Below are 27844 nucleotides of genomic sequence, written 5' to 3'. Positions count from 1 at the left end.
TACGGCAAACTTGTTTGTTTACCAACACTTTACATTACTGCATTACTTGTGGACTGTGGTAACGAAAGGAAAAGATTGCGTTCTATTGCTAGTTAATAAGATTTTAATTTAATTAAGTAGTGTGTATAACAAATAAGGGGTTTATTTAAAGGTGTATTGATGAACTCTTTGATAGAATCCAGTCAGAAGGTAGGTAGAGGTGCATGGTAGTGGAGGGAGGGAAAAGTTTCACTTTTCACGAGAGCGGCGAGCGGTCGCCGGTTACTTAACTGCGCTAATGATTAATTAATAAGCACTAATGAGTGCGCGCACGCCGCTACCTGCACACATGACGTTAGTTAATGACACTCCAATGTACACAATCTCTTTGTTTATGGTTCATTTAAATACATATTCGTAAATTGCTTATTACCGCATAAGTCCAAAAAACCAAATAAATTAAGTATTCTTTTTTACTCTTGTCGGTGAGGTGTGTCGCACTCTATGAAGCATGCGGGCTTATTTACCTGGTATATTATTACGTGGATGGCAGGCTATCAGTATTCAAAGTAAGTAAATGTATTTCCGTAAAGAATAAATTCAATAATCCCATATATTTCTTTATTCCGCCCGCATGTTTTGTAGCTGAACAAAATGCGTAAGACGTTTGTTATAGGTACAAGACATACATAAATACATGCGTATAATAGGTATATGAATGAAATATTGGCACGGATAATACAAGTGAGCGAGACTCAATGAGTCCTTCCTACCAGCAAGTCAAACAAACAAACATTATGAATAATCAAGTCAAAGGATTTAATATTTGCAATAAATTAAAAGACCATTACTTATTTGCACATTCCAACAATTAACATTAAGTAACTTTGACTTTCTAATTCATCCAAAAGATGACTGATCAGACGACACGGAACGGAACACAGGATTGGATGCGAAAGACAATAAGGAAAAGCCTGGAGGAAACTAGAAGATGCCTATGCCCAAGATAGGAAGACTCATGATAATGTTGTCAAGGAAAGATATCTGGGATATAAAGGAGGTGGATTACTTGGAATGCTTGCATTAAAGCACTAATGCACATAGAACACGTGAGTTTACAACGTAGGCGAGAGATGTATCGAGATAGATGCAAAACGAGCAAGTGCCGGTAATAACGTTATCATGAAATCATCCGAGTGAAAGTGCGCTGCAGTGATGCGAATTAAAGTGTGGAACATCACAACACGGGCCAGTCATAACAAACAATAACTTGCACACCAGGGGCCTGAGTCTGCTATTACAATTGTGGCAGAATGATCGATCATTGGTTTCAAAATTGTCGATTTTGACAAGTTTGGTAGTCTACTAATATAATGGCGTCATTATGACTTTCCAATGGTCAACCACTGACACTCCATTGAAAGAAGTGGCACAGAATGGTAATCTCGTACACAATGACAGATGATAGTCTGACTTATGCGGTAATCTGCTAAAATTTTGACAGTTCCTTTTATCAGTGACCTACCATTGGAACGTCATTGTGCAAACATTGCCTAGTTAGCTATTGTTCTGTATCGAAATTAAAAACTTTGTTTTAAATCGTGCATCGAAGAATGTATTCACTGCGAACAAATATTCTAATACTAGCCAACGCAGTGGATGCTAGTGAAAAAAGACGCAGGGAAGCCAGAAAACGCCGTTTAGCCCGTCGGTTGATGAGAATCGACATGAACCCCTTCACTGATGTTCCTGAGGCGGAATTTGTAAAAACGTTTCGCCTTGGAAAAGACTCAGTGAGGGGGTTAATTGACGAACTCACTCCTCTGATGACTAAACCGCGTCGAAATGATAGCATATCGGCAGAAATGAAGGTGAGAAAACTGAATTTAACATTGGTTTATTATTGTTTATTATATTATTTAAACACAAAAGGGCGATTCATGTTATATGTTTTGTTGCAGATTCTAATAGCACTTGCGTTTTACGCATCGGGGTCCTACCAAAATTTGATTGGACAGAGTGCCCTTCATAATGTGTCTCAAATAACTGTGTCGAGATCTATAAAGGAAGTAACAGAGGCACTCAATAAAATTTATCATAAATATGTTAAATGGCCTACACAATCTGATGAAAGAAATATTATAAAGGCGAAGTGAGAAGAGAAATATATCCTGATTGCTTAGTTTGCATTGCTTGTTGTACTTAAGCAGAATTATTTAGATATTATTTAAAACTTTTTAGGTTCTATCAAAAATTTGGATTTCCTGGTATCCTGGGTTGTATTGATGGCACCCATGTAGCAATACTGAGGCCGCACATACATGAGGAACGGTATTATAATAGGAAGGGCTTCCATTCCCTTAATGTTATGATAGTAAGTATTAGGTTGAAAGTATAAATGTCTACTTACTGCCCTTTTTACTGTTAAATTATAAATGTAAAAAAAAACATTTAATTCATTTACAGATTTGCGATTCAGATTTAAATATTTTATGTGTGGATGCAAGTACCCCAGGCTCTGCTCATGATTCCACTGTATGGCAGAGTCATCCACTCAGTCTACACCTAAAACAAATTACAGAAAATACTAATGAACAAGTATTTTTATTAGGTATTATAATATTTTTTGATGAATAATATCCTAAGACTTTTATCATACGGACTGTCTCATAGGCCGAGTGGTTGCAAGTGCGTCTGCAAGGGGTCTTGGGTTCGATTCCCGGGTCGGGTGAAGTATATTTGGCGTGAATTTTAAATTAAAGGCGTGACCTTATTAAGTAAAAAACTTTTATGATATTCACATGTTGGAGTTGGTTAAAAAATGATTATAATGTTCAGGTGACAGTGGCTATCCACTAAGAAAAACGATGATGACCCCAATCCTCAATACTATAGAAGGGACACCACAACATCACTATTATGTGAAACATGTGACTGCACGCAATACAGTGGAGCGTTGCATCGGGGTATTAAAAGCACGTTTCAGGTAAGGAGCATTTCTAGGCAATGGTTACATACTTGTATATTTAAATGGGGTTGTGTTAAAGTATTATTTTTTTTGCAGGTGTTTGCTTGTAGCACGTACATTACATTATAGCCCAATAACTGCGGGCAAGATTGTGAATGCATGTTGCGTATTACACAATATTGCAAACACAGCAAGAGAACCATTGCCTTCTGATGAAGTTTATGAAGAAGTACTTCGCTTGCAACAAGTATGTGATTTCTATTCCATTATTTTCTAAAATGTATAATGAAGTTGGAATTGTATTAGTTAATATAAATAGTACTACTATGTTAAAAAATCAACATTTAAGTAGTTGGGCGGATGGATCAAGGGTCTGATGCAGACGGCAGTACTTAGTAGGGATTTTGAATAAATATATGTAAAATAATGAGTATAAAAAGATATAACAAATCAAACATTTTTAATAATATAATTAAAATAACAAATCAGTCGTTTTATTGTAACTTTCGTGAGACATACTAAATTAATTATTACACGACGCGGCGATTGTCGCTGCTGCTGTCAGTAGCAGCGCGACAATCGCCGCGTCGTGTGTCGCGGAATGCTGCTCATGAATATGAGCCTCTAGCATGGCTTGAAACTAGTCGAGTTCCTCGTCAAAACAATACGTGAGTAAGCCGATAACATAATAATTAACAAATCAGTCTTTTAATTTAAGGAGGAAAATAATTATGCAGCACCAAATGACCAAGATCATCGAAGGGTGAACCGGGACCTTCTTGAAGGTCGGGCACTACAGCAAGCTCTTGTTGACAGACTGTGGAGAGATGCATAAATTAAATTAGCATGTAAGTAATGCACCACCTCAATATTCTAAAGAAGTATGAAAATGCTCTAATTATTATTACAATGATTTAACTTTGTTACAGATCCCCAGGAACAAAACAAAGGTTAAAAATAAATTAAGTAATACTATTTTTATAAACACTTGTTTCATTTATCTTTACAATCTTAATAGTCTTAATAATCTGACCAAATTACCTCTTGCATAGTTCTGGAAACTAGTCTGACTCAGAATCGGATGATGCTAACAACCTCCGGAGTTTCTATGAAAACAAAAGTAAAAGTTTAGATTTTGAGTGAAACCATTTCATACAATTTAATTACCTATAAATTAACAGTAAGTAATAACCTTTTTTGACACAGACGTCACAAAGCGGTCCAAAAGTTCCACCACTTTTTCAGTGGTGGAGCTTTGTCTGTTGATGGCCGCAGCTAAATTGTTGAGTGCCTCCGCAGTTTTTAAAGTGGCTTCGGCGTTCCTCGCTTCTATAGCCTCCAGCCTCGATTGAGCAGCTTCAAGAGCTGCATGGTCTGCTGTATCTATAAAAAGAATAATATTTTGTTACATCAAGCTATATACTTTACCCTAGAGTAGGGAGTTAATGCTCATAACAAACAATTGCAAGATCTTTACCTTCTGCTGCGTTACGCCGTGTTGATTGTTGGCGTTTGCGTCGCTTCGGAGGCTGGTTGCTAGTGGAAGGCTCAGCAACAGTTTCCTTTTCCTGATCCAAGCTGAAAAATAAAATAATTACAATCACACTAGTTTTTCAATTATCCTAATTATTTCAACTCATCTGTAAAAAGTTGTAGTATGCATACCTTATTTCTTGTTGTACTGTTTCCACAAGTTCCACAGTTTCCACAAGCTCGTGTTCATAATTTTCTAATAGGCTGTTAAAATAAATGCAATATTATCATAATAGTTAAAAAAGAAACAAGGTTATTTTATTCAAGTATAAAAGCTAAGCAAATTAAGCACAGAGTACCAAGCTAGCAAAACTTACGAGCAGGAGTTGTTCAAATGGTTGCTAGGACTAGCTTCCACCAAAGGAATTGTGATAATTGGCTAATTAACAAAAAAAACATGCAGTTAATATGCAAGTGAGTCAACAATATGTGATAGTGAAAAAATAATACAGACAAGCAAGCAAATAAAAACATTGTAACATAATAAACAACTGTCACATATTAGTTACACAAGTTAGAATAACTTTCAAATGTGCAAAAAAAATGAATGTTAATGCTTACACTGAGTGGGTTATGTCGGACACCTTGAAGTGGCTCTCCTACATCTCGCCCTAAAATATTATATAAACGCTCTTGGAGCGGGGTCAATATAATTTTTTTTGCAGGACCACCACCTTAAATAAAAGTTATAAAATGATTACTATTATATGCTTCACACTAGAATATTGCAATAGCAGAGCGAACCCCGGTAACCGCTTGGGGTATAATGAATTTAAATAAAGAATAGCTTACCTGTGGCACTCAATTCACATTTCTGTGATTTAATTTTTTTTAAAAGCTTGCTTTTGTATTCGTTGTAGAACTAAAAAAAAAACAAAAATTATAATAATGGTACAATTATCATCTTAAGGTCGATTTACATCAAACGAGAGAATGCTCATTCTATCCCCACTACAGCTAATTTTTCTAGTGTAAACAGGCGTAGAGCATTCCTTCGTTGTTCTTAGTGCGTTCGCAAAGATTCTATGGAATATTCTAAGAATGCTCGCTCGCTTGATGTAAACGGCGCAAGAGCGCGCGAACCTCCTTAAGCCGGGTCCAGACGAGTGTAACGTGTAATGTAATCCACCGTGTAATGTAACGAATTCTACGTGTGGACGGCAGTACGAGCATTACATGTAACACTCGCGCTGAAGAATTCGTGTTACATTACACGGTGGATTACATTACACGTTACACTCGTCTGGACCCGGCTTTAGAGGAGTATAGTATTCGTTGGCGCGAACAGTTGCTTAGAGCGTTCTAGCGTGTTCGGACGTGCTTGCGCCACTGAGCGGTCTCATCAAAGCGTTCTAGTGTTCTAGCTCTAGCTCTATGTTCGTTTGATGTAAATCGATACCTCTAGCTTTCGTTTACACTAAAAGATTACGAAAGAATGCTCTTGTTCTAGCTCTAGCTCTATGTTCGTTTGATGTAAATCGACCTTTATAATGCATCACTAATTATACCGTTAGGTACTCACTGAGCGCCACTCTGCCGGCGTTTTATTAGGGCAGTCCACCGACACCGCATTTAAAATTTGGGCACACTCCATCCAGTAACGTCTCATAAGACTTCGCCCTTCATTGGTGCGGCTGCAGTGGCCAAGCGCCAGGTCTTGGTGGTTTTCCAAGAAATCCATAAGGGCCGAAATTTGTTCAACCAGCACCATTTTGATTCAGTTTGTTGTTATTACTACTTGTTATTAACAAATTTAACAATGTTTGTAAATAATGTCACATCAAAGAGTAAGTAATAAGTAGGTATAGGAAATGTCACATTTGACTTTGTCAGCCAAGCTGACAAAGAGAAAATAATACTAAGTCTTTTTATGTACATGTATATTTAATGTTTTTTGGTATATTCAAACTTTTTACTACTTCAGATTACTTATAACACTAATAAATAACATGTAAAATTAAATATATGTAAAATCTGGCATGAATAAATTTTCAAATATAGTGGTAGTTTTTCGAAAATAATTTCTACCACACTGGTTTTATATAATGGCAATACGACAATGTCATTCTACTACAATTCCATTACGAGACCATTGACTGATCAATGATCGACCATTGTGAATTAACAGATTACGAACTTATAGCAAAATGACAATGGGATCGTGTGGGAATGACACAATTTTTGAAAATAGCAGACTTGAGGCCCAGCACTCGCACACAAACGGTAATATTATATACGAGCACAATATTATATCACGACAATATACCACCGATATATTGCTCTAGAACCGAACGTATTAGCAACGAACGGCATTTCTTCCTTAGTATTTATGGGTTAGTATTGCCAAGCAACAAGCAGTAGAAAATGTATTTAAGCAACAAAACTCGCGCACCTATTGGAAAAACTGTTTATACAAGCTACCTTCATATGTATTGCTGTGCATTCCTACGCAACTGTTCACAGAATGAGCTCTAAACATGGTTTGTTTGACTTTGGGAGGTGTTACAGAAATGTTATTACTTCAATGAAATAATTTCGCTATAAGAGAGACACCACGTACGTAATTAGTAAGAGCAGGGAAAGCACGAAGCCTCGAGGCCTGCACTGGAGACGGTGACTTTCATGCGGCACACGGAGAAAATCACTCAAATAATTACTTTAGCAGCTATCATTAGTGCTTAATTGGTGTTTTCACGAACTTTTACAGCGAAGTAATAAAGCTTTATAGAAAACCCGTGAGTTATTTATTTAGCAGCTACATTATTGTAAAAGAAAAATGAAAGTAATCTCCATTTTGTAACATGCATTATTCAGATACTTTATTACCTACTAGTCGCTAATTAAATATGTATACCAAATAATGAAACGTTCGTCTAAGGCTAGTCTGTGGAGGAAACCGATGCATTATGTAACCAGTGTGCAACACCAGAGTTAACCTTTTCGGTCAGAAGCTCATTTAGCAGCATTGTATGAGAATAACGAGCTCTTGAGCAATTAAGCACGTTAAAAATGTCCGGTCTGCAGCGGAGGCGGGGAATAGAGCTCGAAATGCAAGCGAATATACAAGGACAGCCATTTTGCGAGTTTTCCTCGAAATGTAACCAGAGCTGGGAGCGGACGTACGAAAGATAAATAATGGAGATTTTCCTGGAGGACAAAGGAATAACTTTCATACAATTTGCAGTAGCTTTATTTTTGTGCATTTGCCTAGAAGGTCCGCGGTGACGTCGTAGCTGCAATATCTCTCGACAGTTTCCAAGCGGTTGCACAATGTCGCATCTGACATCGACAAATCGCAGATCGCGAGCCACCTCCCCTCACTGCAACTAGTTCCAACAATGGCTCACGTTGCTCGGACCGCTAAATTATTTATTTTTATCGCAGCCGAGTATAGAGTGTAATTATCGTCATATCTGTTTATGTTTACACGTTCGCGTGACTACTTACTATATTTAATTGTGATGTTATCGACACGCTTTTTCTTTTGGTCACTGTATTTCATGTGTTGTCAATATCTAACTGTGTGTGGACGATTGTAGACCAGGCAGGTGGCTAGACATTAGGGGAGGAGCACCCGTATCAGTACGATCTAAGTCATGGTGGTTGGCGCTGGTCCACGAAGGTGTCCTTGCTCCGTGGTGCAATGCGGGCGCCATCGCCTTGGCCAAGTTAGCTGATATCATTAATTACACTACCACAGCCACGCTGCGCTGGATGAATAATTCGCTAGTCTATTTATAGACGGCACGCGAGATCTTAATGCCAACTGAAATAAAACCTATTGAACTAATCTGTTATACTCTCACACTACTAGCTAAACTATGTAGTGTACCTGCGTAGTACCAAACATTGGCATTCAAGGAAATTATAGTATGTTATGTAACCAATGCATATCGCTAACAGTTTATAGAATTCCGTACTTAGTTTTATAATTTAATAACTCAAGGCAAACGACATTAAAGTTAATGGTTTCCACGTGTTGCATTCAGATCAAAGTCTTTTATTAAGAAAAACTATAACTGTTTCTCTTGAATATTTCGTTGTAACATATTCATTCGCTACTTGTAAGGTTTTAACGTATAATTGCTAACATTATAAGAATACATTTCATGGAAATGGCCGCAGTAAGAAAACCTGTAATTATTGTGTTACTATTTACGTTTTAATGATAAACAAACATACCTACTTCAGTGTAAACACAGACACTAATAATAATATAATGTTAGAATCTCGTGCAACAATTTCCTACAATAATCACTATAACATCGACATGGTGTGAGGCTGGCCGACTGTCTGTCTGTCTGCCCACGGCCATGTGGGTTGTTTTTTGTAGAAAGTGGTTCACTTGTCGCTAAGAGCAAAGACAAGTACCTAACTGGGACAAGCTCTTGACACGTCAAAGAAAAATACTAGGACCGCACTGTTAGGCCCCAAAGTAGATTGTCATACCTATTAAACACAAGGAGAGCACAGAAACATTACTAAGAACTTTCAGAAGTGGAAACCCAATTACAAAGAATTAGTCTCAAAAGCAAGTAACCAGTAAAAAAGGAAAGAACAACAAACAGTAATTTGTGTAAAGAACAAAAGACAGTTAATGAAAACAAAATGTCGGCGGTGACGTGTTATCGTAAACAATGGAGCCGGTTTATAAATAAACTCTGCTCTATTATTGAACGAATCCACCGCCGATGGCCAGATGGGATTTGCGAGAGTAATTGAGAGCGTCTTACAGTGTAAAGAACATAAACAAAGATTACAGGACAACCATCCACTTCCTTCAGTAGATTCTCAATTGCCATGGCTTTTACGATCAAAGTGGAGTGTCCATTTAGTACAACGGCTGTGTTCGAGTGTTAATTATATAATGGCAGACAGTTTAAGAACATAATCGGTTATACAGCATCAGTTAATGATCGACAACAACAAAATAGTGTTCATCTCTTTGTGTCAAACATTTAGTCAAGACTGAGCAGTGAAGTGTAAATAAATACATGTAGTATGTTAGCACCGGCACTGGTTGTGAAAACAGAAAGTCATTCAACCCGTGTCAGTCAGATGGCGGTTCTTATCTGGGTGAGGAATTCCACACCCGCGTGCGAAACGCCGAGCGCCGCATACAACACTATTAATTCTATAAACTCTGCGTTTAATTATAGCACACCACTATCCTCTTCACACACTAAATGGGCTAACTATCCCGATTTAAAAATCTGGCGTCATACTTAATTGTGCAGATTTTTTGTGCTACAATTCTTTCTGGCAATTAAATCAGCAGATGTTTGACATTGCGAAATAAATAACATTATTAAAGAAATACGATAGTCGGAAAGAAGTGCCAAATGTCAAAGCCATCGTTATCTGTATCTTACGCAATGCTCTATATTGGCCAGAATTAAGCGTAATAGGGAAATCCATTTGCAATGAAAATCCGACCGCTCCGTGTCTCGATCACAGCTGCATTGGTTTGCAGCGGGAGGAGAGGTTGGCAGTCAATTGTTCAGCGAGAGGACGGGAGCCGCCTCGCGCCTGGTCGCCGCGCCGGACGCCTCCGCATTCCACCTCTCCCCTACTCCCGATAACTGCTCACTTCCCACACAGGGCTGCCGGGATGCAACTAATTTTGCTTTCAATTTCAAGTCTGCGTTATAATATTCCACAAATACCGTCAAAAACATTAGACGAGAAATCATTTCAAATCTAAATCTCCCCAATATTTGTGAAAGTATAAAGTAACGTTTTCTTTTAATTATGCATAATATTACGTCCGTAATTGGCAACCCTAATGCAGCTGGTATATGTTCAGTTCTAGTTGTACCTAATTGTGACCTACATACGTACGTAATTATGTGTGTTGGGGGAGGCGGCTGTAATCACGGGCACTACTGATACATTCGAGACCATTTCCTGATTACGATTTGTAACTTTATATTGTATAGTTATACATATGAGTATATGACAGATGGGCAGAATACTTTTTAAGTGTTATTTACAATCTTGCATAAGCTAAGAAGAAAATGGCCTTTGTATTATTGGTTGAAACCAAATTAATTTGTCAGCCCCAAACTGTGTCCCAATATGCCCTGGTAGCAACTGCTCGTGTCGGAAGCGAGCACGGCCACACTTATCTGTCTCCACTCGGAAACTCATTGATACGGCTGCCGATGTCGCAACCCGCAATATAAGGAAGTCTAGCGTAGATTAGTGGCTATTTCAGCTTTAATCAGGAGGTCTACTGGTCAATAACTTCAATGTTTGGTACATTTCATTAAATAGAAATATCAATTAAGTGGTATCAAACATCAGAAAGGGTGAAAAGTATAGAAGTGAAAATACGCTCCAGACTAGTCCAGACTGAGAAGGATCAGGACAATAAATATGCGGAGTCAGTGTTTGAAGTAATTGGGTAATAAGCGTTCGGCTGCTTTCCACCACATTATTCGACTAGGTCATGCTGGATACTCCAGTCTACAATGAACTTATAGCCACTGTTATTAACACAATTAAATGTAAATTTAGTAAAAAAGAACGAACAATTTTCATTACTTTAAAACAACCACCCAATTGAGGTTGATGGTAGAATAAATGAGTTGCCAACGTTTTCCAACTATCATCAATTTCAATTTGGTAAAATACCATACAATTATTAATAGTAGCGTGTACACGAACCTGGACTATTTGCTACGCGTGGGTGTGTTACACCGTCACGGTGCCAGCGGTACAGCCACTTAGGCAAGGCAGAACTTGCGGAAAGTGGGTGTCGAAAGTACAAAGAGATTGATGGTCACAATGACGAGACATATTGCATAACGTTTCTAGATATTATGGCCGTTTGTCTGAGATAGACGTACATTAATATGTCATCCATAATTTCAAAATACTTCGGGAAAGGAAAGCAACTTAGTCAGTTATGTCATCTGGAAGTAAATAGAATTTAAGAGTTGCAAAAGTTGCCAGCGCTGCGAGAACCTTTTACTTAAAAAGTCTGTAATGCAACAAACAGCGCTAAATTGCTCAAACTTCGCGTACATTTTTAACAGAACGAAGTTACGATCTGACGCTAAAGTCTGCAAAACAAAGATGTCGGAATATAACCGTGAACTGGCTTCGTGGTCCTTTCAAGATAAGGTCATTGAAATCGCATAAGGCAAACAGGGTCTTTTATGGTAACTGTTATACCTTTGAACTTGACTTCTATCGATTAGGTCGGAAACGTATCTATCGAGTTAAACGGTTTGACGGATAGTCGGATCGGACTACAGAAATGTACATCTTATGCAATAACGTATGTGTAACCAACGAAAAAATGTTTTATCATCCAAAAACAGCAAATACGGAAATACACGGCTGACTGAAACCAAGTTTAACGTTATGTAAAGAAGGATAGCGTTGTGCAAGAGAGGCTTGGTGCGGTGCACTGTGTACACACAATGCGCCTGTGCCCCGTCCGACTGGATTAACCAAACTTGATTTATGAGCTGGACTCCTGTCGGTCACTTGCGAAACAGATTGGAGCAAAACGAACAAATGCGCGGCCCGCCATTATTGTGCACCGTTTGGTAATATATCGCAATTATGAAGTAACAACGACCGTCAAAGCATTACTTAATCGGGCACGAGAAACAAAACGCGAAGATTAAATCAGGCGGGCAATACAACTGTTGTACATTCATTTAAAAATACTGTTTTATTGTTGAGTGCTTCATGTGAAATTAACAATTCATGGTCTTGCCTTCCTGACCTCTAACAAAGATATGTACCCAACTGTGCATATCGAGAAAAAAAACATGGTTATCGTAGTGTCCCTATCTTGAAACGGTTTTATTTTGAAACAAGATTTATCGTAGTATGTTATAAAACAAAAATTGAATATTATCGGTTGGTTTTGTTTGACCCTTTACAAGTTAGCAGGGTTTAGAGTAACGATGCGCATCATTTTATCATGGGTACCAGTGGAGTCGTATCATATTATGTGACGTTCAATAGTACTAGTAGTTAATTTAAGAGTAACATAACGGTGATGTTTTGCTGACCTGCTCGAATGTTCCTGAAAGTTGCCGCCGTCGAGCAGGCGGACCTTGGCGAACAGCACCGCAGACACGAAAGGCACCTCAGTCAGCTCCTCGAGACAGCATTGCACCCCAAACTTGTACCGTTTCTTCTTCGTCATGAAGGCCATGACGCCGCCAACATCGGGCCCCGCGTCACCGGCCCGCACCAACGCCACCGGCGCCACGCACCACTTGCACTGAGCTGCAGCCGGAGTGTCCCAGCTCTGTCACAACACTAGCACTAGCACTTCACTTCACATGTGTGTTAGCCACAACGCACGTGTAAATGATTTATTTTAAAACTGTAATTTGTAAAACTTCAAAAACGCCTATCTAAGTGAAGAGGTAAACCGGAGTGATTGGTTTGGCATCAGAGTCGCGTCCTCCGTGTGTCGACAGCGTGTGGCGGCCGGCGATCACTCGCATAGTGGCCGACGTCATTAGTCTGGAATAGAAAATTGATGGTTCAGCACATTAAGATAACATCACCGAGGTGGGGTTAACGCTAACTCTATATTCTCATTTGGTACAATATTCACTTGTTTAAAGTTACGAAATACATGTCGGTAATAGGTTTCCTTGACACAAAACAAGCAGTTTATGATTATTTGTACTCATCGCCTAGTTATCCTGAGAGTCGAGCAGTATTTAGGTTGTAGTGGCAGTAAACAGAGCCATGTGTTGCAACAGTGCCACCCATTCCGTCATCTACGCATCGTACGATTACACCAATGTTCAGTCTCGAATAACATTAGCCATCGGCATCCATGTGATTAGGCCATCTGTTGTCTTTATGAGTTGTGCTGTTACTAGCCACACTATTGTAACATATTGATGTCTAATACATATGTAGAAATACTAATGAAATGAAAACTAATAAATATTATAATACACCTTGCGAAAGTACTTTAAGAAGATTCAAGTAATTTACATGACTCCAAGGCAAAGCTGATGAGTAGGGAAATAGAAAATGTCAGGGATTTGGTTATCTAATATTTCAAAGTTGCGCAATTGTATTAAGTAGTGGTCGTCGACTTGTTATCGTTTTGATAAGAAATAATAAAGCATCTGTTATTACTTCTACTAAATTTTCATGACGACGGAATCGCCTAATCACTTTACAAAACATGACGAAACAAGAACATAATTTTGCCAGATCACATGTTTCACGTAACTACTCCGTTTGTTTGACACACACTTATTTCTGAAGCTAGTATTTATCTAGCGTATTTATGCAGCGTCACAAAAGTCCACTCCACTCACCACAAAACAACGAGCTATGTTTGTTTACCAATTTAAAGTTTTATTGAAACCATAAAAACGCAAGTATGGATACTGTGAACATCGGGATTAGCGCGCTATAAGAAACCAGATAAGTGCACTCATTTCGTTTACAATGCTCGCGTTTTTACACAAATAACAACACAATATTGACAATAAAAGCTCTGTAAATACACGGACATACATACAGATATTAGAGTGTTGATGCTTCAGAGGTCGACCAAAAATCGGGTGTTGTGAGTCATACTGGTTGACATTTCGCGTAGGTCTGTTCGAGCTGCGCACATTTACGTACGAGTGTATATCGATAGCGATGCGGTGCACGTCCGCGCTGCAGCGCTGCTCTCGCGTGACTGCCGAAGGGTGCCAAGTGGCAAGGACGCTCAGCTTTGCAAATTCATACAATTTCGAGTGCGCGCAACAACAACTAAATACATTTAATTACTACGTAATCTGTCTGATTGTCCTTGAGCAGATAACTAGGATTAGGAGCCAAACTAGCGTGTGATAAGCATATCGTTGGAGACGAAACAGTGAGTGACGTTATCAATTGTAATGTTTTGTTAGTGACGTCTGTTGTGAAACTATCAGATAATGTATTGCGTGAGAACAATCCTGTCGAGAGCCATCAAAGTTGCCACTCACATGGTTTGAAGCGAGGTTCATGGGATTGGTAGATGGCAGGATGATGATCCGTAAAGTCACCCCACCGCGGCCACAGGACTGTTACATGGCCTGGAACAAATAATATTTACTTAGGATTTGTCTACTACAAAACATTTAAACATAATGTCACAGTGATTTATTTTTAATAATTAGTGCAATTAGTAGGTTTCCATAAAGCCATGATGGTATTAATTTCCAAACTGTAAGAATCGGAACATCGAAAGAGCTGGGCAGGCAATGTGAGTTATTCAGAGTAATTGCTCTCCTTGAGTGCGGTATGCAAGATCTCTCAATTTCAATCTGTTCAAATAACTGGTTCAATCAGAACTGACGGGCGCTGGTTTATGGCTTCCGTCGAACCTTTCAGAAACCTCTGCGAGGATGTGGGTAATAATGTTAATGCGTGCTCTAAGCACACACGGCACCATCTTATATAATTGCTCAATTTATTGATCAGGCGATCGAGCCGACCTTCGTGAGGCGCGAGGGGATGCGCGTGCGCAATTGACCCGGGTCACAGGTTGAAGGTGTACCATCAGATTCGCACCCACACGTCCAACAATTAAAGAAGTCGTCACCTCTTATATCAGTGCTATTTTTAGGCCTCATTCAATTAAATGCAATCAAATCTCCATTCCGAGAATTACTTTTTGCACTTAGCAGTGCGTGGTTCGATACCAAGCGTATTTTTCCTGTTTGAAGTAGATTCAATTACGCGTAGATTTCTGACTTCTGATAGACGGCTGGTTTTTTACTGTTTTACTAATTTTCATCATTGTGAGGGAAGGTGGTTTGGTTTTGGATCCCTTAAAATATTTACAAGTTTATATTTATATCGTACTTGTTCCACATTATTTTATTAATCTAACATTGACATTCTTATGGGCGCGTAAATCTCTTTTTTTTATTACAATCAGACCAGCTGAGACCAGCGCTAAGAATCAACACAGAGTTAACAGAACCACCGTCGTTTTGGTTTATTTACAAGTTATGGGGCAAATAGTTGCTCGCTTACGCAAACCAGTGTCAAAGTAAGGGCTTAATAAAAGTGAATTCAGTAAAAGCATTCCTAAAGCAGCTGGTGCGTATAGGCACGTAGTTATCGGCGGCCTGGCTGTGCGCCAATACGTAAGCCTCAGCCGTCACCTTGACGGTCCCGTGCTACGCCCCTAGGGCCTCTACACCCATAAACATACCGGAAATAGACATGTACCAGCCATGGCCTACTACAATTCCCTATACTTATTTGTACTACGAATTACTTTTGTATATGCATATCGGTTGGGCCCAAAACAGGGCACTAATTGTTATTTATGTAGCAACCACCAGAACATGGTAGCAACAGACAGCCAGTAATTTGACAATAGCAGATTATTTCTGATGTGCAAAGAGGTCATACTATCAGCAGCATGCGTCCATGTTAATATGTTCGTATGTGGAGTATGTGAAGTGCTATCTGCTTCGGTATGTGGTGGGCGCCACGACGCGCCGCGGCACGGCGTGCAGATAACATGCAAATGTCAGTCGGCGCCAAATTACCGGCTAATGACTATGCCTGTTACGCCTAATTACATGTACAGGAGAACCTACCTATATGCTAATCGAAGGGGGAGTAAGCCTTCCACTCAGATCAGCGAGACCTAGGTATCAGGCGAATTTAATTAATTTTGCGAAGCTAAATGCTAATCTTACTACTTGAGATTTCAAGCTTCCTTTTCTCATTACAATCCGGATTTCCTACGATTATTTAATTACAAACATGTAATGATGAGTGCTCCTATGCAAATACCGAACTGAACATGTAGGTTCAAATAAATTTCGCAGTAAATACTAACTACGATGGCGATCTGAAGTTTTTGGAAGGTAGGTACATTATAAACTTGAGCCATATTAAAACTTGCAATTAACTAATCTGATGGTTAATTTTAAAATTACATAATTTAAAAAATCAAGCCGATTCTTGCCATAGCGCACGGCACCCCACGCGAAGTATCGGGGAGGTGGTTACACTTGACTGCACCAGCTTTGGGGTAACCGATCAATCTACCAGATGTACTCGTCGCGCGATCAGAAATCGATTATCGCATATTGTTATTATATGCGATAATCGAGAATGTTTTATTTTTAACATGCCTTATAGTGGTTGATGTTACCCCATCACTGATCTTAAATGTGCAGACAGCCTTCGTTTGCCAAAGAAAAAATTGCCGACTTCATCTCAAGAGGATTTACTGCAGAAGGGCAACCTTGACATCTGGTTTCGATCATACGGCAAGTGCCAATACATCACAGCACGACGTCATCGCAGCCTTTTTTTGGGCGAACTTCAATCGAGGATGGTAAAAACAAAGCAATAAACATGGGCAACGTGCTCATTATCATCGTCTGCTCCACCTGACAGCATCACGGCATGACGCAATAGTCGGCGGAGCGTGCAGGACCGAGGCCAATCGATCTATTACGCCGCCGCCGCCGCCGCGCCGTGCTGTACCGAGATCAAGCAAAAAACTACAGCTTAAGACGTTACAGATGAGACACTTTAAATCTCTGCGGATATACCTACCATTTAAAAAGAAAACAAATGTAAATAATTTACAATTTACAATGATGTATCTAGGACCTAGACACCTTCGATTAACCATTACAGCAACTACCTAATTACCAAACTATTCTAATTCAAAAGTGATCTAATAAAAATGGTGACTCATATGTAATGTAACGCAATCTTATAAAATAGGTAGATTTACTTTTATAGTTGTTTTTAAATGCTCTTTTCAACAGAACTGAAAAAATTAAATTCGTTGATCTCTCTTAACTACAACCAGCACATTCTTGTTTAGTAACATATACTAGGAACGACGTAATTCTCACAACTCACTCACATCAATCACCAATCAACGACCAGTGTTACAAACCAGAATCGATAGCAATTTGCATCCCCGCTCAGCTTGTACATCAGGTTGCGTGCGTGTGTCTGTTATACGGAGTCGATTACATGCGTCGCCATATTCATGGGGCGACGCCAACATCGGAAGGGGTGACCACCCCATGCGAACACCGCCTCGGGCACGGATGACTGGACAAAGGCAAGCAGTCGATAGCACCGTGCCAGTTACTATAAACCCTGGCTACTGTCACTAAGCGTGACACGTCATAAAGAAATGGCGCAAGGCGGGGTGGTTACCCAAGCGTATACAATAAATAATGTGTGATACACCTGGAGTATTGACTGGTAAAAACCCTGGTTTGGATACTAAATCATCACATAGTAATTCTTAGTTGTTGGGTTTTTTCTAACCTATCAGAAATGATTTATTTTACGAATTATTTATAAATTCATTCTTTCCGATTCCGTTCAGTTGGCCCTACGTAGAAGAAAATTTTGGAAAGTATCAACAGTGTACGATCCTAAAGTAAAATGAAGACAAAAAATGGCGTGTCGGCAAGTCGGCAACCATAGCCGCGATCACGCAAACGCCGCCGGTGTCTCAAATTGGTTTCATTGGCTCGGCTGGCAAAAAATTACATCAATCTTGGAGTCAGTCGACCGAACATACTTGTTTTTGCGAAAATGAATGACTGGTGTGTATGTATGACATCTTTTCACGTGGAACCGACAACGGACAATAGCTAATTAGGCATTAGCTTGTATATTTTTCAGTCAGAACTAAAGAATTAAGTACCATCACAAATGCACTAGAATACACAAATTAGCTAACATTTTGATAGTCGGTGATTTTTTTAAATAGACAAAGATTTCATCCTGTAATTGAGTCCCAGTAACGACTATAAATATTAAGTAAGAGCCCACGGTACAGACAGGGTATAATTAAACGTGCTGCGGAGTTTCCTAGGCACGTTTTTATGGAGGGTCCGATAAGTTTACTGAAAGGATTTCATCCCGAGAGCACGGTAATTGTCCAGCTTCCAATCTCGACGTCTAATCAAATATATAGGTACAGTACTTCCAATCAGACTTTATACCAATTGGATCGTAGGATATTCGTCATACATGTTTGACTTTGAAATTATTTTAAGTTATTCTTACAACGCAATAACGCAGAAAATATTTGATAATTATGTGTAATAGCTATAGTAAAGATGGTTATTTGCCATTTTGAAGGTCAAGAGCCGACATTGTTGGATCACAGCTGGGTACTTCTTATGTCTCTTTGTTTTAAATGTTCTATAATTACTACAGTCGGTTCACTTATTAACATATGGAGTCATTATTTAAAGCATTTTACAGTCTTTCCAATCGGCAGATGAATTCGAACTCGGTTAATGTCCTAAATCAAATAAAACAAGAATAACGAGGGTTTACTTTTATTCGTCAGTCCCCAGTAATATAATCTATTCGTTCCATCCAATAAGTGAATCGTAAAAGAAAATTCTTCTAATGCCGTCCTTTTTATGGGCTACGCAGAACAGAAACAATGTGGAAACGCAGCTAGAAATTGTATCACGGCGTGCGGGAAAGCTATTACGTTAACTCGAGTGACGTTTCATATCGACAACGTTGCAGTTGCAGGCTGCTTCATACTCAGTGTTATGGTGACACTTTGATCTTATATCCACAATTAAACTCAGCATTTCACTGAATCACTGAATATCCTATATCTAAAAAGGTATTATACCAGAGAGCAACCAGCTATGAACGCGTCAATAATCGTTAATACCAAAGATGTTACACGTTAGAGGATAAATGTTTATATTAGTTGAAATCGAGTTTTCTCTATCCCAAAATATCTACAGACTAAAGAAGAACTAAATTAAAGTGCTGCGTCACCGAGCGGCTACTAACTAATGTGACGTTCAAAAGATTAAGAGATCGAACGACATGTGAAATTGGAATCTGTAACGTAATGTTACATGTCCAATGCTCACAAACTATTGGATGACCGAGTGGTTCAGGAAACAATGCAGTAATGTTTGCGGACCAATCCGAAATGTCAGAGAGTAGTAAAGTTTGTCGTCTGCCCACGCCAAGTATTGTTCTGTGATGATTGACCGCCGGTGCAGTTTCCACATCAACACAGTTGCTTACACTGATTGTGTAAGTTTCACTGTACACTGTAGGTGACTGCTAGTGCCTAGCTGTCTAGTGACTGACAGAATCCAATCTGTTATGCAAAAGTTTTGAGAGCAGTGGTTAGTGTTCATGTCCAGTCATATTTCTGATGCATGTAGATTGCATTAAGAAAATGTTTTACCATGTGAAACTTTAAAATGTAGCCAAGATGGCGATCGTTAGATGATAGCGAGTGGTCAGTGTGGTCGGGAGAAAGTGGCGAGGAAATGATCTGTGACCGACGCGGGCGCATGGCGGAGGACTCACACATCACACATCACCACTCACGCCTTGTTACTCGACCTGCTGGGTCTAAATACATTAAGTAAGCCAACGAGCTACTTTAAATTGTGAAAAGAAAAACCAGACCAGAATTATCACGGTTTACTTAAAGTTAATCAACGTTAATTACACCAACATTAGTAGCTACTGAGTACAGTACTCAAGTAATGTATTCATGACATTAGCCAGCAAGGCAACGGCTTACAATTACCAAACAAACAATTAGCAATGTGCGGTTAAATTACCAAAGAGAACGGAACTTCACGCATTTTCGATTAAAAAAATGGCTGAACATCCTCGCGCGCTTCCTCAGCCGTGAATGAAGTATTCGATGCGAGGATACGAGTACCACGACTTGTACTTGTGTATGAGGCTGCCTGCGATCCAATGCGAAGCGTTATTGTAACTATTGTGAGCACACCATGTACACTGTTCAGCGTAGGAGTGAACATCGCCTATACCTAGTGCCTACATTATCAGGCGACACGTCGCTGTGGATGACGTCATCGGACACTTGAATACTATCGAGCGTTGAGTACACACAGACTTTATGCCTTTTATATTTTAACAATAGGCCGCTATTGATATCGAAGCGAATAGCGATACCACCCATACATGTAATTACATACATACATATACAGGTATGATTTGAAATGTTACGTACTTCAGTGATAATGAATCTTCTTCAGAAGAGAACTGAGAAGAAATAACTAAAACAACTTTATTAGTAAAGAAAACGAAAGTGCTAGTTTGACTGCACGTTTGGCGCGGTAGCTGGGCAACTGGCTGCCGCGCAACGGGTAGCGGGTTCGATTCCCGCACGGAGCAACTCTTTGTGTGATCCACAAATTGTTGTTTCGGGTCTGGGTGTAATGTGTATGTGAACTTGTATGTTTGTAAACGCACCCACGACACAGGAGAAAATCCTAGTGTGGGGCAACGTTTTTTTAAAAAAAAGAAAAAAAAAAGAAAAAGAATGGAAAACAATTAGGTTACAATTTGTCATCAGTAGTTTCTGTCCAAAACTGTAGCAATATCAACGTGGAAAGCAGAACGTTTGGCGCTCTGCCATGGTGACTGTTCATACGAATATGTGCTATGTGGGCAAGACACCGGGGAGGTAGCACATATTCGTCAACCGAGATAGAGATCAACTGAGATATACAGAGGGAAACTCTAACAAAATAATACAATAACTAGCGGAAACGTGATAGCTTCAATGAACATGTGTTTCTACTCCATCCACTCAAGTTGTGACCGCTCAGACACACTGGAGTACCTACTTAGTAATAAGTACTTGTAGTCTTGTACATTTGAAATAAACAATGGCACTTGACGATCGTGGAATACACGTGAGCTGGTGCAGTTTCTTACAAAATGGCACTAACAGAAAACAGTCACCGATGATAACAATTTAAGATGTTACTTTTATCCCGTGTAAAAAGTATTCTAGATTTAGAAATATCTGCACGCTTAAATACCTGCCTCTACAAAATGTTTTCATAACGTTACCAGCAAAAACTACATACAATTTACATTAGATTACAGCTCAAGCTATGTCTAAAAAACAGCAACACGCTCCGACATTGATTGATACACTGAATATAAAATAATCTGTGCTCACTCGAAACTACATAAATAAATACATGTATACCGAATAGTGCCAAACTCAGGTACCGCTCGCTAAAACATTCAAATGAATGTGCACGAATGTATTCCATGTAATAAAACCACGAAACAGATCATCATTTTCTAAATCAAGAACATTATCATTATTAGAAATACACAGAACAACACTGGCAGCCACAGGCTTTATTCGTGTGCAACACGCGTCAACGTCACAGGTTTCATTTCGAGTGCAATGTATTCGCTAAAGTAAGGCAATTTGTTGAAACCATTCTGCTGAGATCATCTTTTGTGTATCCACAATTTCACAAGCTGTTGGAAAAGCGACCTACGCTTTAGTGAAATAAGAACTAATTATATCCCATACTAATGACTATAAAAATATAGCGGATTAAGCAAAAAGTTTAAAAGCGTTGTGAAGAACCTAGTCTAGATGAGAGCGCGTTACACAGGCGTAGAGCCAGAGTGCCAAGTTCATTGACTCTGCACACGCCATTTGACTGCAAACAAGGACAGCCGAGTAGTCCAACTCACACTCGCACTGTGCACAAAAATCGTGAACATTTCGATCATATTTCTCGGCAACTGTTCCAACTCGAACAATGACATCATCTAGGAAAAACCGGCACAAAAAGAACCGAAAATAATATAGCTATTCATTATTTATCGTAGACTCATGGAAACCAATTATGCAAACTACTGAAGCTATTGTTACCACACATCGTCGCTTCAACACTTATTTTGTGTATCAACATACATTTTAAACTGAGCATAATGTAAAATTGTATGTCTGACTTTTGTGTATAACTAGTTACCAGGAAACTCTCTGATATTTTATAGCTCCATGTGCTAAGAATGATGGCAGGCAATCTGATTTAGAAGAAGCATCTCTTGATACATTCTTAAGTAATCAACTGATCAGTCATGCATTCCGCAAGCCCTTAACAATAGCTCATTTCCATTTACATGCGTAAGGTCAACAAGTCTCAAGCAGGACAAGGTCGTCGATGTGCAGGAAACTCTCAGACAGCGGTCATTAAGTTGTCGCCAAGTTGCCTGTCAACACGTTGTATGTCTTTGGAACTTTCCTTGTTCCAAGAACTGAGGGGACGGCGTCGGCTGCCAAAGACGTAGGTAAGTCAACATCGACTGTACGTACTATCTACGTTAATGTAGATTAGTTGAAGCATAACACGCGATATGATCTATCTCATGTATCGCAGTATCGAGGTCGTGTGTTGTGGGTCAGCAGAACCGCGGCTGCTCCCACTGGCGGGCAGCGGGCAGCGACGACTCGGTGACCAGCGGCGCGCCGGCGCCTCGGATAACGGATCGTGTGCATGCCGAGTACAGACAAACCCGTGAAATTACATTGGAATCTACTCTCCACTCAAAGACACGACGACGGCTTCATATCGAAATTAGCATTGCTATTATTATATCTAATCTCCATATAATTATTAACTCCAATCATAATGTTATCGATTAAATATTACCTATCAGCTTTCATCATTTATTTATAAATTGCAATATTATATGAATTTGTAATTTTAATGTGTTTATGTTAATAATTACCGGTATTTTCCCTCATTATGCATGTGTTGTGATTATGACGTCTGAAAGAGGATAATAGAAATAGAAAATATAATAGGACCGATTCCAATGTCATAGGAATACAGTGGTGTTGGTTACGTTTAGAACTGACGACAAATGTACAGAGAGTAAGATGGGGCTCAGTGATCGTGACGGACAGTCGAAGGAATCCGTGTCAAGTCGCGAGCATCAAGGGCAATGGACGAAGCCACGACAGAGCACTGTCAAGAGCAATAAATATCGCAGGGGACAGATTGGACCGTCCTGCAATCAATCGTTGGTTCGTTACACGCATACATTGTATGTTTCAGTGTGTCAACAACAGGTGAACATAAACACAGGACAGTAGACGATAGTTTTCCGTGACGACTGCGACAATGGTGGACATTCACTCTACGTCAATTTCAAGTCAATTTTTTTCTTTTATTGCACCAAGTTTCATAGAATTGAATATTACTATATTCGCTATATCAATGTATTTTCAGTTCAGCACATCTTCAAGGGCTATTTATTAGTAAAACAAAATGAACAAATACATTGCTACATTCTTTGATTTACGAATGTTACAATAAATAAATACCGATTGCACAGCAGATTTATTGTAGCTAATTAGGCCGCCGGCGGTAATTGATTGTGTCTAGTAATAGATCATTGCATTGCTTGAGTATGTCCGATGGTACGTGCATAGTCACGGTGTATTATTTACAGCGTGCACGCAGAGTTGGCAGTGACTTTGACCGGGCTGCGCGGGCGCGACGCTGTGTCTGCCCGCCACACAATGGCAAGGCCATGCTAATTTGTTTTACACGCTTCCCCTCCATTTTATTATAATTTCCGCATATTTTTTTCTATTACCACGGTGTTCGTTTAAGAGAACAATGACTGTTCTTTTGGCAAAATCTCAAAAAGGTTGACTATTGTTGACGAGCACGTAAAGATTAACTAAGTGCAAAAACAAATTTCTGTTTCTCTTAAAACCTCACGGATGTTCTCCGGTCATTAGCATTTCCTCCCGAGAATTACATTTGAGAAACACTAAATGTGTGATATAAAGCTGGGACGGAACATTAGCATTAATATAAGTTAGTCATTTGATTACTTTGAGTCATGTGCCGGCAGTGCAGGAGCAATCAGGTGACCGCGAGATCTGGGAGCTCTTGTAAACAACAGAGCAACGACATGTAAATACTGCGGTGTGAGAATCCCAAATGATGTCATGTTTTTATAATAGTGCCAAATCAACAATGAACACATGTAACTACAAACTGCAGAAAATCGCTTATGAGCTGGGTATGTATTCGGATGTATTGTTTCGATGTCCAACTACACTATTAATGGACTACTTAAGATTAGTATACTGTATGTTTGTATAAATAGACCCATATTCGGTCTTCCAATAGAGGCGTCATTTTAGAGACCTCATAAGAAAATAGTCAAGTGCTATGTCATCATCATCATCATCATCATCAGCCTATAGCAGTCCACTGCTGGACATAGGCCTCCCCAATTGTTCGCCACTTTGTTCTATCACTAGCGACTCGCATCCAGCTCCTGCCAGCCATCCTGCGCAGATCGTCACTCCACCTCGCCTGGGGGCGTCCTACACTACGTTTACCGAGACGCGGTATCCACTCCAGGACTCGCTTACCCCAACGGTTGTCGGTCCTGCGGCTAATATGGCCGGCCCACTGCCACTTCAGCTTGCTGATCCGGTGGGCTATGTCGATCACCTTGGTTCTCTGCCGAATCACTTCGCTATGTGTAGTGCTATGTCACTTGAAAATAACTAGCTTATAGATGGTTCTCTGCCGAATCACTTCGCTATGTGTAGTGCTACGTCACTCGAAAATAACTAGCTTATAGAAACGGTCGTGTTATTTGAGTACTTACGCAACTGTGACGAAGCGAGGAGGTGTAAAGTTCAAATGTTCCTATATGCTATGAACTTTATTCGTGCTCGTTTGCCCTACACATGGCACACATGGTAAATGTCTACGGCCATCGATCTCAGTGGGTGCACAGTGGCCACGCTGGTCACCACACTGACACATAATCAAAGTCCGTAACAAATGTTTAACTTTCTTTGTTCCGAGTGCGCGAAGGCGCACAATTAACCAGTTTGTTTTGATTACAGCGCGTCTCATGTGAAATAGCAGGTTTCGTATAACATTCACAGTTGAATGGGCGCAAATGCGCAACTCGACCAATTGTTGTCAAAAACGTTGTCGGCCAGACAACAAGTAGTCATTGGACGTATTCGAGCAGCTCTTGTTACGTGCACGCACAATAGTGTTTTGCGCACAGTTTGCACAAGTGCGCGTCGTGCGACCGCAGCCACCGACACAATGTGACACGGCAGCGCAGCCAGCTCCCGGGCACTCGAGTGTGGTGCTGGCATCCGCACACTCCCTGCTCGATTCATTCGTACTCGTCCAGCATTGTTACCGGCGCGGCGCGCGGCTGCGGGGCCGGCCGAGATAAGCGGCGTGTCAATCAAACCTGCTCCAGACGATAAATTCGCATGATTACATTATAAATAGGTAGTTACGGAGATGCTATCGCAGATGCCACCATTGTATTGTAATAACTAGATATGAGACCGTATCGGCACTCAGTCCAGACGTCGCCGTCATTTTACATCTCAGAGCTCTTGTACCATGTTTAGACATTGAAATTGTCAGAGGTTCAGTTAATTAAGCTGCGATACTAGGCTGATGGGTGCATCATGTGTTACCTTAACACGGTACACATTTGAAAACAGTATGGCTATGGATAAGAACGTTTTCTTTTTAATTTTGGAAATTATGGAGGAAACGAAAACTGTTTTAACTGAAAATATAGCAGTGCGGTTACAGTGGGTTTGGACAGCCAACAATCCTGACCATCTTTTCAGTGAGATTCAGACATAAACAGCCATTGTGAACGATGAACAACAGGCTGATAGAGAGCACGTCATACGAGTCACGATTGATAATTATGTAAAGAACATTACATCCAGCGCTGCACTCGTGCGTAAGACCTTGGTGCATTTCATAAAAGAGCAATGGAAAGCCTTCGCCAACGTGTAAAACAAACACTACGTAGCGAACATTATCAGCAAATATCGCACATGGACGGGTGTCGATGGCGAGCTGGTATTGTTTCACAGTCGAGTGGGTGATAAGGCGCAAGGCTGTGCGACCCTGTCCCCCTTGAGCGCCACTAATTGTGAGGAAAATATTGCACGGCAGTTTCGCGAGTTTAAGTAAAAATATTGTCCATTTAGTGAACTAATACTGACTCATTGTATTACTCAACGCAGTGACCTCCCAGCACTTTATTATTTGTATGCGAACTATTATAAATGAAGCTGACTTTTCTATTCAATGTATTTGTATTACGTAGTTAGGTGACGTTTGCATTCACGTAGGCACCGTATGTTCGCAGGCAGGGTCCTCACGAAAGGCCATCTTATCTTTTTAGTTTTCACAACCCTATAGTCTTGAGCTAACCGATTCATAACACGAACTAAATCATTGCGGAAAATGAATGGTGCGAATCCATTGTCTATTCATTAAATTTTATCCTGTGAATCAATCTACTGTCTTACCGTACGATTGTCATTTTATGAGCCGTTTAATTGAAGAAAATCTTAACTTGAAATGCTGTAATTGATGGGTAAAGGAAATAGCAGTATTCTGGTGTAAAGGTGTGAGGTCAGAATCAAGTCACGAGCTGGTTGCGCGCGCATGCAGGTAAGTACAGGTTGTCCTACGACCTCACTCGATGTGCAGACGGCGCACGCCGCGGTCGTGACGTGGCACACTCAGACACACACCAGGATTATTGCGCTCGTCAGTTTGCTTTACTGGAAACTCCGATTGCGTAGCGTAATAATTTGTGACGTGTAAATAAATAACGTCATCACGTACAAATAATGGTACCTATCTGTAATTCATTATACATAGTAGTTAGACACCGTGATCTCGGATCTCGATATTACCTAAAAAACCCATTCAAAACGTAATTTAGGTAGGAGTCTGATTTTTTTTTTATACTCTCAGTTTAAACAATAAACATCACAGATTCAGAATTCATCTGTTCACACAATACAGCGGCGAGTTGTCAATGTTACGCTCCCAGGCGCGAGCAATTATACAAAAAGTCGTTATAAGTAACAACGTGACCGCTCCACTCAAACCGAGAAATATATAGCGTCGTTACTATACGTATTGTTCCACGCAACCGTCGCAGACGCCACCCGGCTGAGAACACGGAGTGTAAAAAATATTACTGTTAGGTACAAAAGCGTCGCATTAATTCATTAAGACTTGATATCGATTGAGTACAAACGCAGTACATTTCTCTATCAAGGAGTTTAAACAATGGCTGTTATTCTTTACATGCTTCAAGTACCTGAGTGTTTTACACCATACATTTTAATATTCACGCATAATCATCAAGACAACAAATTATATATTTTTTTAAATATATTTAAGCCTCAATGAAGGTTATTTTGTTCTAAAGACAAATGCTATCAAGTACCTAAACATGTGTAGCCACACTGGCACGAGTAAGTGGCAGCGTTTGATGAGAGCCAATAAACAGACAATCGCGGCTCGTTAACGTAATATTGGAGACGGGGAAGCAATCAAAATGGCAATGGAGATCATACTCAATTTAATGTTGTGATGTGGAAAGTCATGGAACAAGCGTCATGGACCATGGTCGCGACTATACTTACATCCCAATAACAAATGACAAGGAAGCATTGAGAACATTTGAACGTAACGAATGAGGCTTTTCATCGATGTT

General features: G+C 39.8%; 3 protein-coding genes across 6 annotated transcripts in view; 1 reads left to right on the top strand and 2 right to left on the bottom strand.

The window, feature by feature from the left end:
- LOC118262880 (protein FAM102A) overlaps positions 1-27844 on the bottom strand; it is a 57945-nt gene that overhangs the window by 26322 nt on the left and 3779 nt on the right. For 2 of the 4 annotated variants that reach the window (XM_035574528.2, XM_050697541.1), the window contains exons 2-3: positions 14458-14547; positions 12514-12976 (exon numbers count right to left, since the gene is read on the bottom strand). In XM_035574528.2, the coding sequence (XP_035430421.2) occupies positions 12514-12659 (146 nt within the window). In that variant the 5' untranslated portion in view covers positions 12660-12976; positions 14458-14547. Of the gene's footprint in view, positions 1-12513; positions 12977-14000; positions 14183-14457; positions 14548-27844 lie in introns of those variants that run through there. The other 2 variants (XM_035574529.2, XM_035574530.2) reach the window with 2 other exon arrangements.
- LOC118262949 (putative nuclease HARBI1) lies at positions 1255-3932 on the top strand. The gene is made up of 8 exons (XM_035574659.2): positions 1255-1850; positions 1941-2131; positions 2221-2353; positions 2446-2590; positions 2818-2965; positions 3044-3194; positions 3666-3795; positions 3877-3932. Exons 1-7 carry the CDS (start codon positions 1593-1595, stop codon positions 3780-3782), a joined length of 1143 nt encoding a protein of 380 aa, XP_035430552.1. The 5' UTR covers positions 1255-1592; the 3' UTR covers positions 3783-3795; positions 3877-3932.
- LOC118273627 (uncharacterized) lies at positions 3391-6786 on the bottom strand. The gene is made up of 9 exons (XM_050697548.1): positions 6003-6786; positions 5273-5342; positions 5042-5154; positions 4798-4859; positions 4613-4684; positions 4425-4525; positions 4140-4330; positions 3989-4053; positions 3391-3764 (listed from the first exon to the last, which is right to left on the bottom strand). Exons 1-8 carry the CDS (start codon positions 6189-6191, stop codon positions 4009-4011), a joined length of 843 nt encoding a protein of 280 aa, XP_050553505.1. The 5' UTR covers positions 6192-6786; the 3' UTR covers positions 3391-3764; positions 3989-4008.

The sequence above is a fragment of the Spodoptera frugiperda genome, chromosome 12 (assembly GCF_023101765.2).
Source record: "Spodoptera frugiperda isolate SF20-4 chromosome 12, AGI-APGP_CSIRO_Sfru_2.0, whole genome shotgun sequence".
In the NCBI taxonomy this organism is placed as follows: domain Eukaryota; kingdom Metazoa; phylum Arthropoda; class Insecta; order Lepidoptera; family Noctuidae; genus Spodoptera; species Spodoptera frugiperda.
Note: the sequence above shows the minus strand (reverse complement) of the source record. Positions and strands in the feature narration are given on the sequence as shown.

Coding starts and splice junctions, on each gene's coding strand:
- LOC118262949 (XM_035574659.2), top strand. CDS start 1,593: ATGTATTCACTGCGAACAAATATTCTAATACTAGCCAACGCAGTGGAT. Junction 1,851..1,940: donor GCATATCGGCAGAAATGAAG/GTGAGAAAACTG, acceptor GTTTTGTTGCAG/ATTCTAATAGCACTTGCGTT. Junction 2,132..2,220: donor AGAAATATTATAAAGGCGAA/GTGAGAAGAGAA, acceptor AAAACTTTTTAG/GTTCTATCAAAAATTTGGAT.
- LOC118273627 (XM_050697548.1), bottom strand. CDS start 6,191: ATGGTGCTGGTTGAACAAATTTCGGCCCTTATGGATTTCTTGGAAAAC. Junction 4,860..5,041: donor TCCGACATAACCCACTCAGT/GTAAGCATTAAC, acceptor TTTGTTAATTAG/CCAATTATCACAATTCCTTT. Junction 4,685..4,797: donor CATTTGAACAACTCCTGCTC/GTAAGTTTTGCT, acceptor TTATTTTAACAG/CCTATTAGAAAATTATGAAC.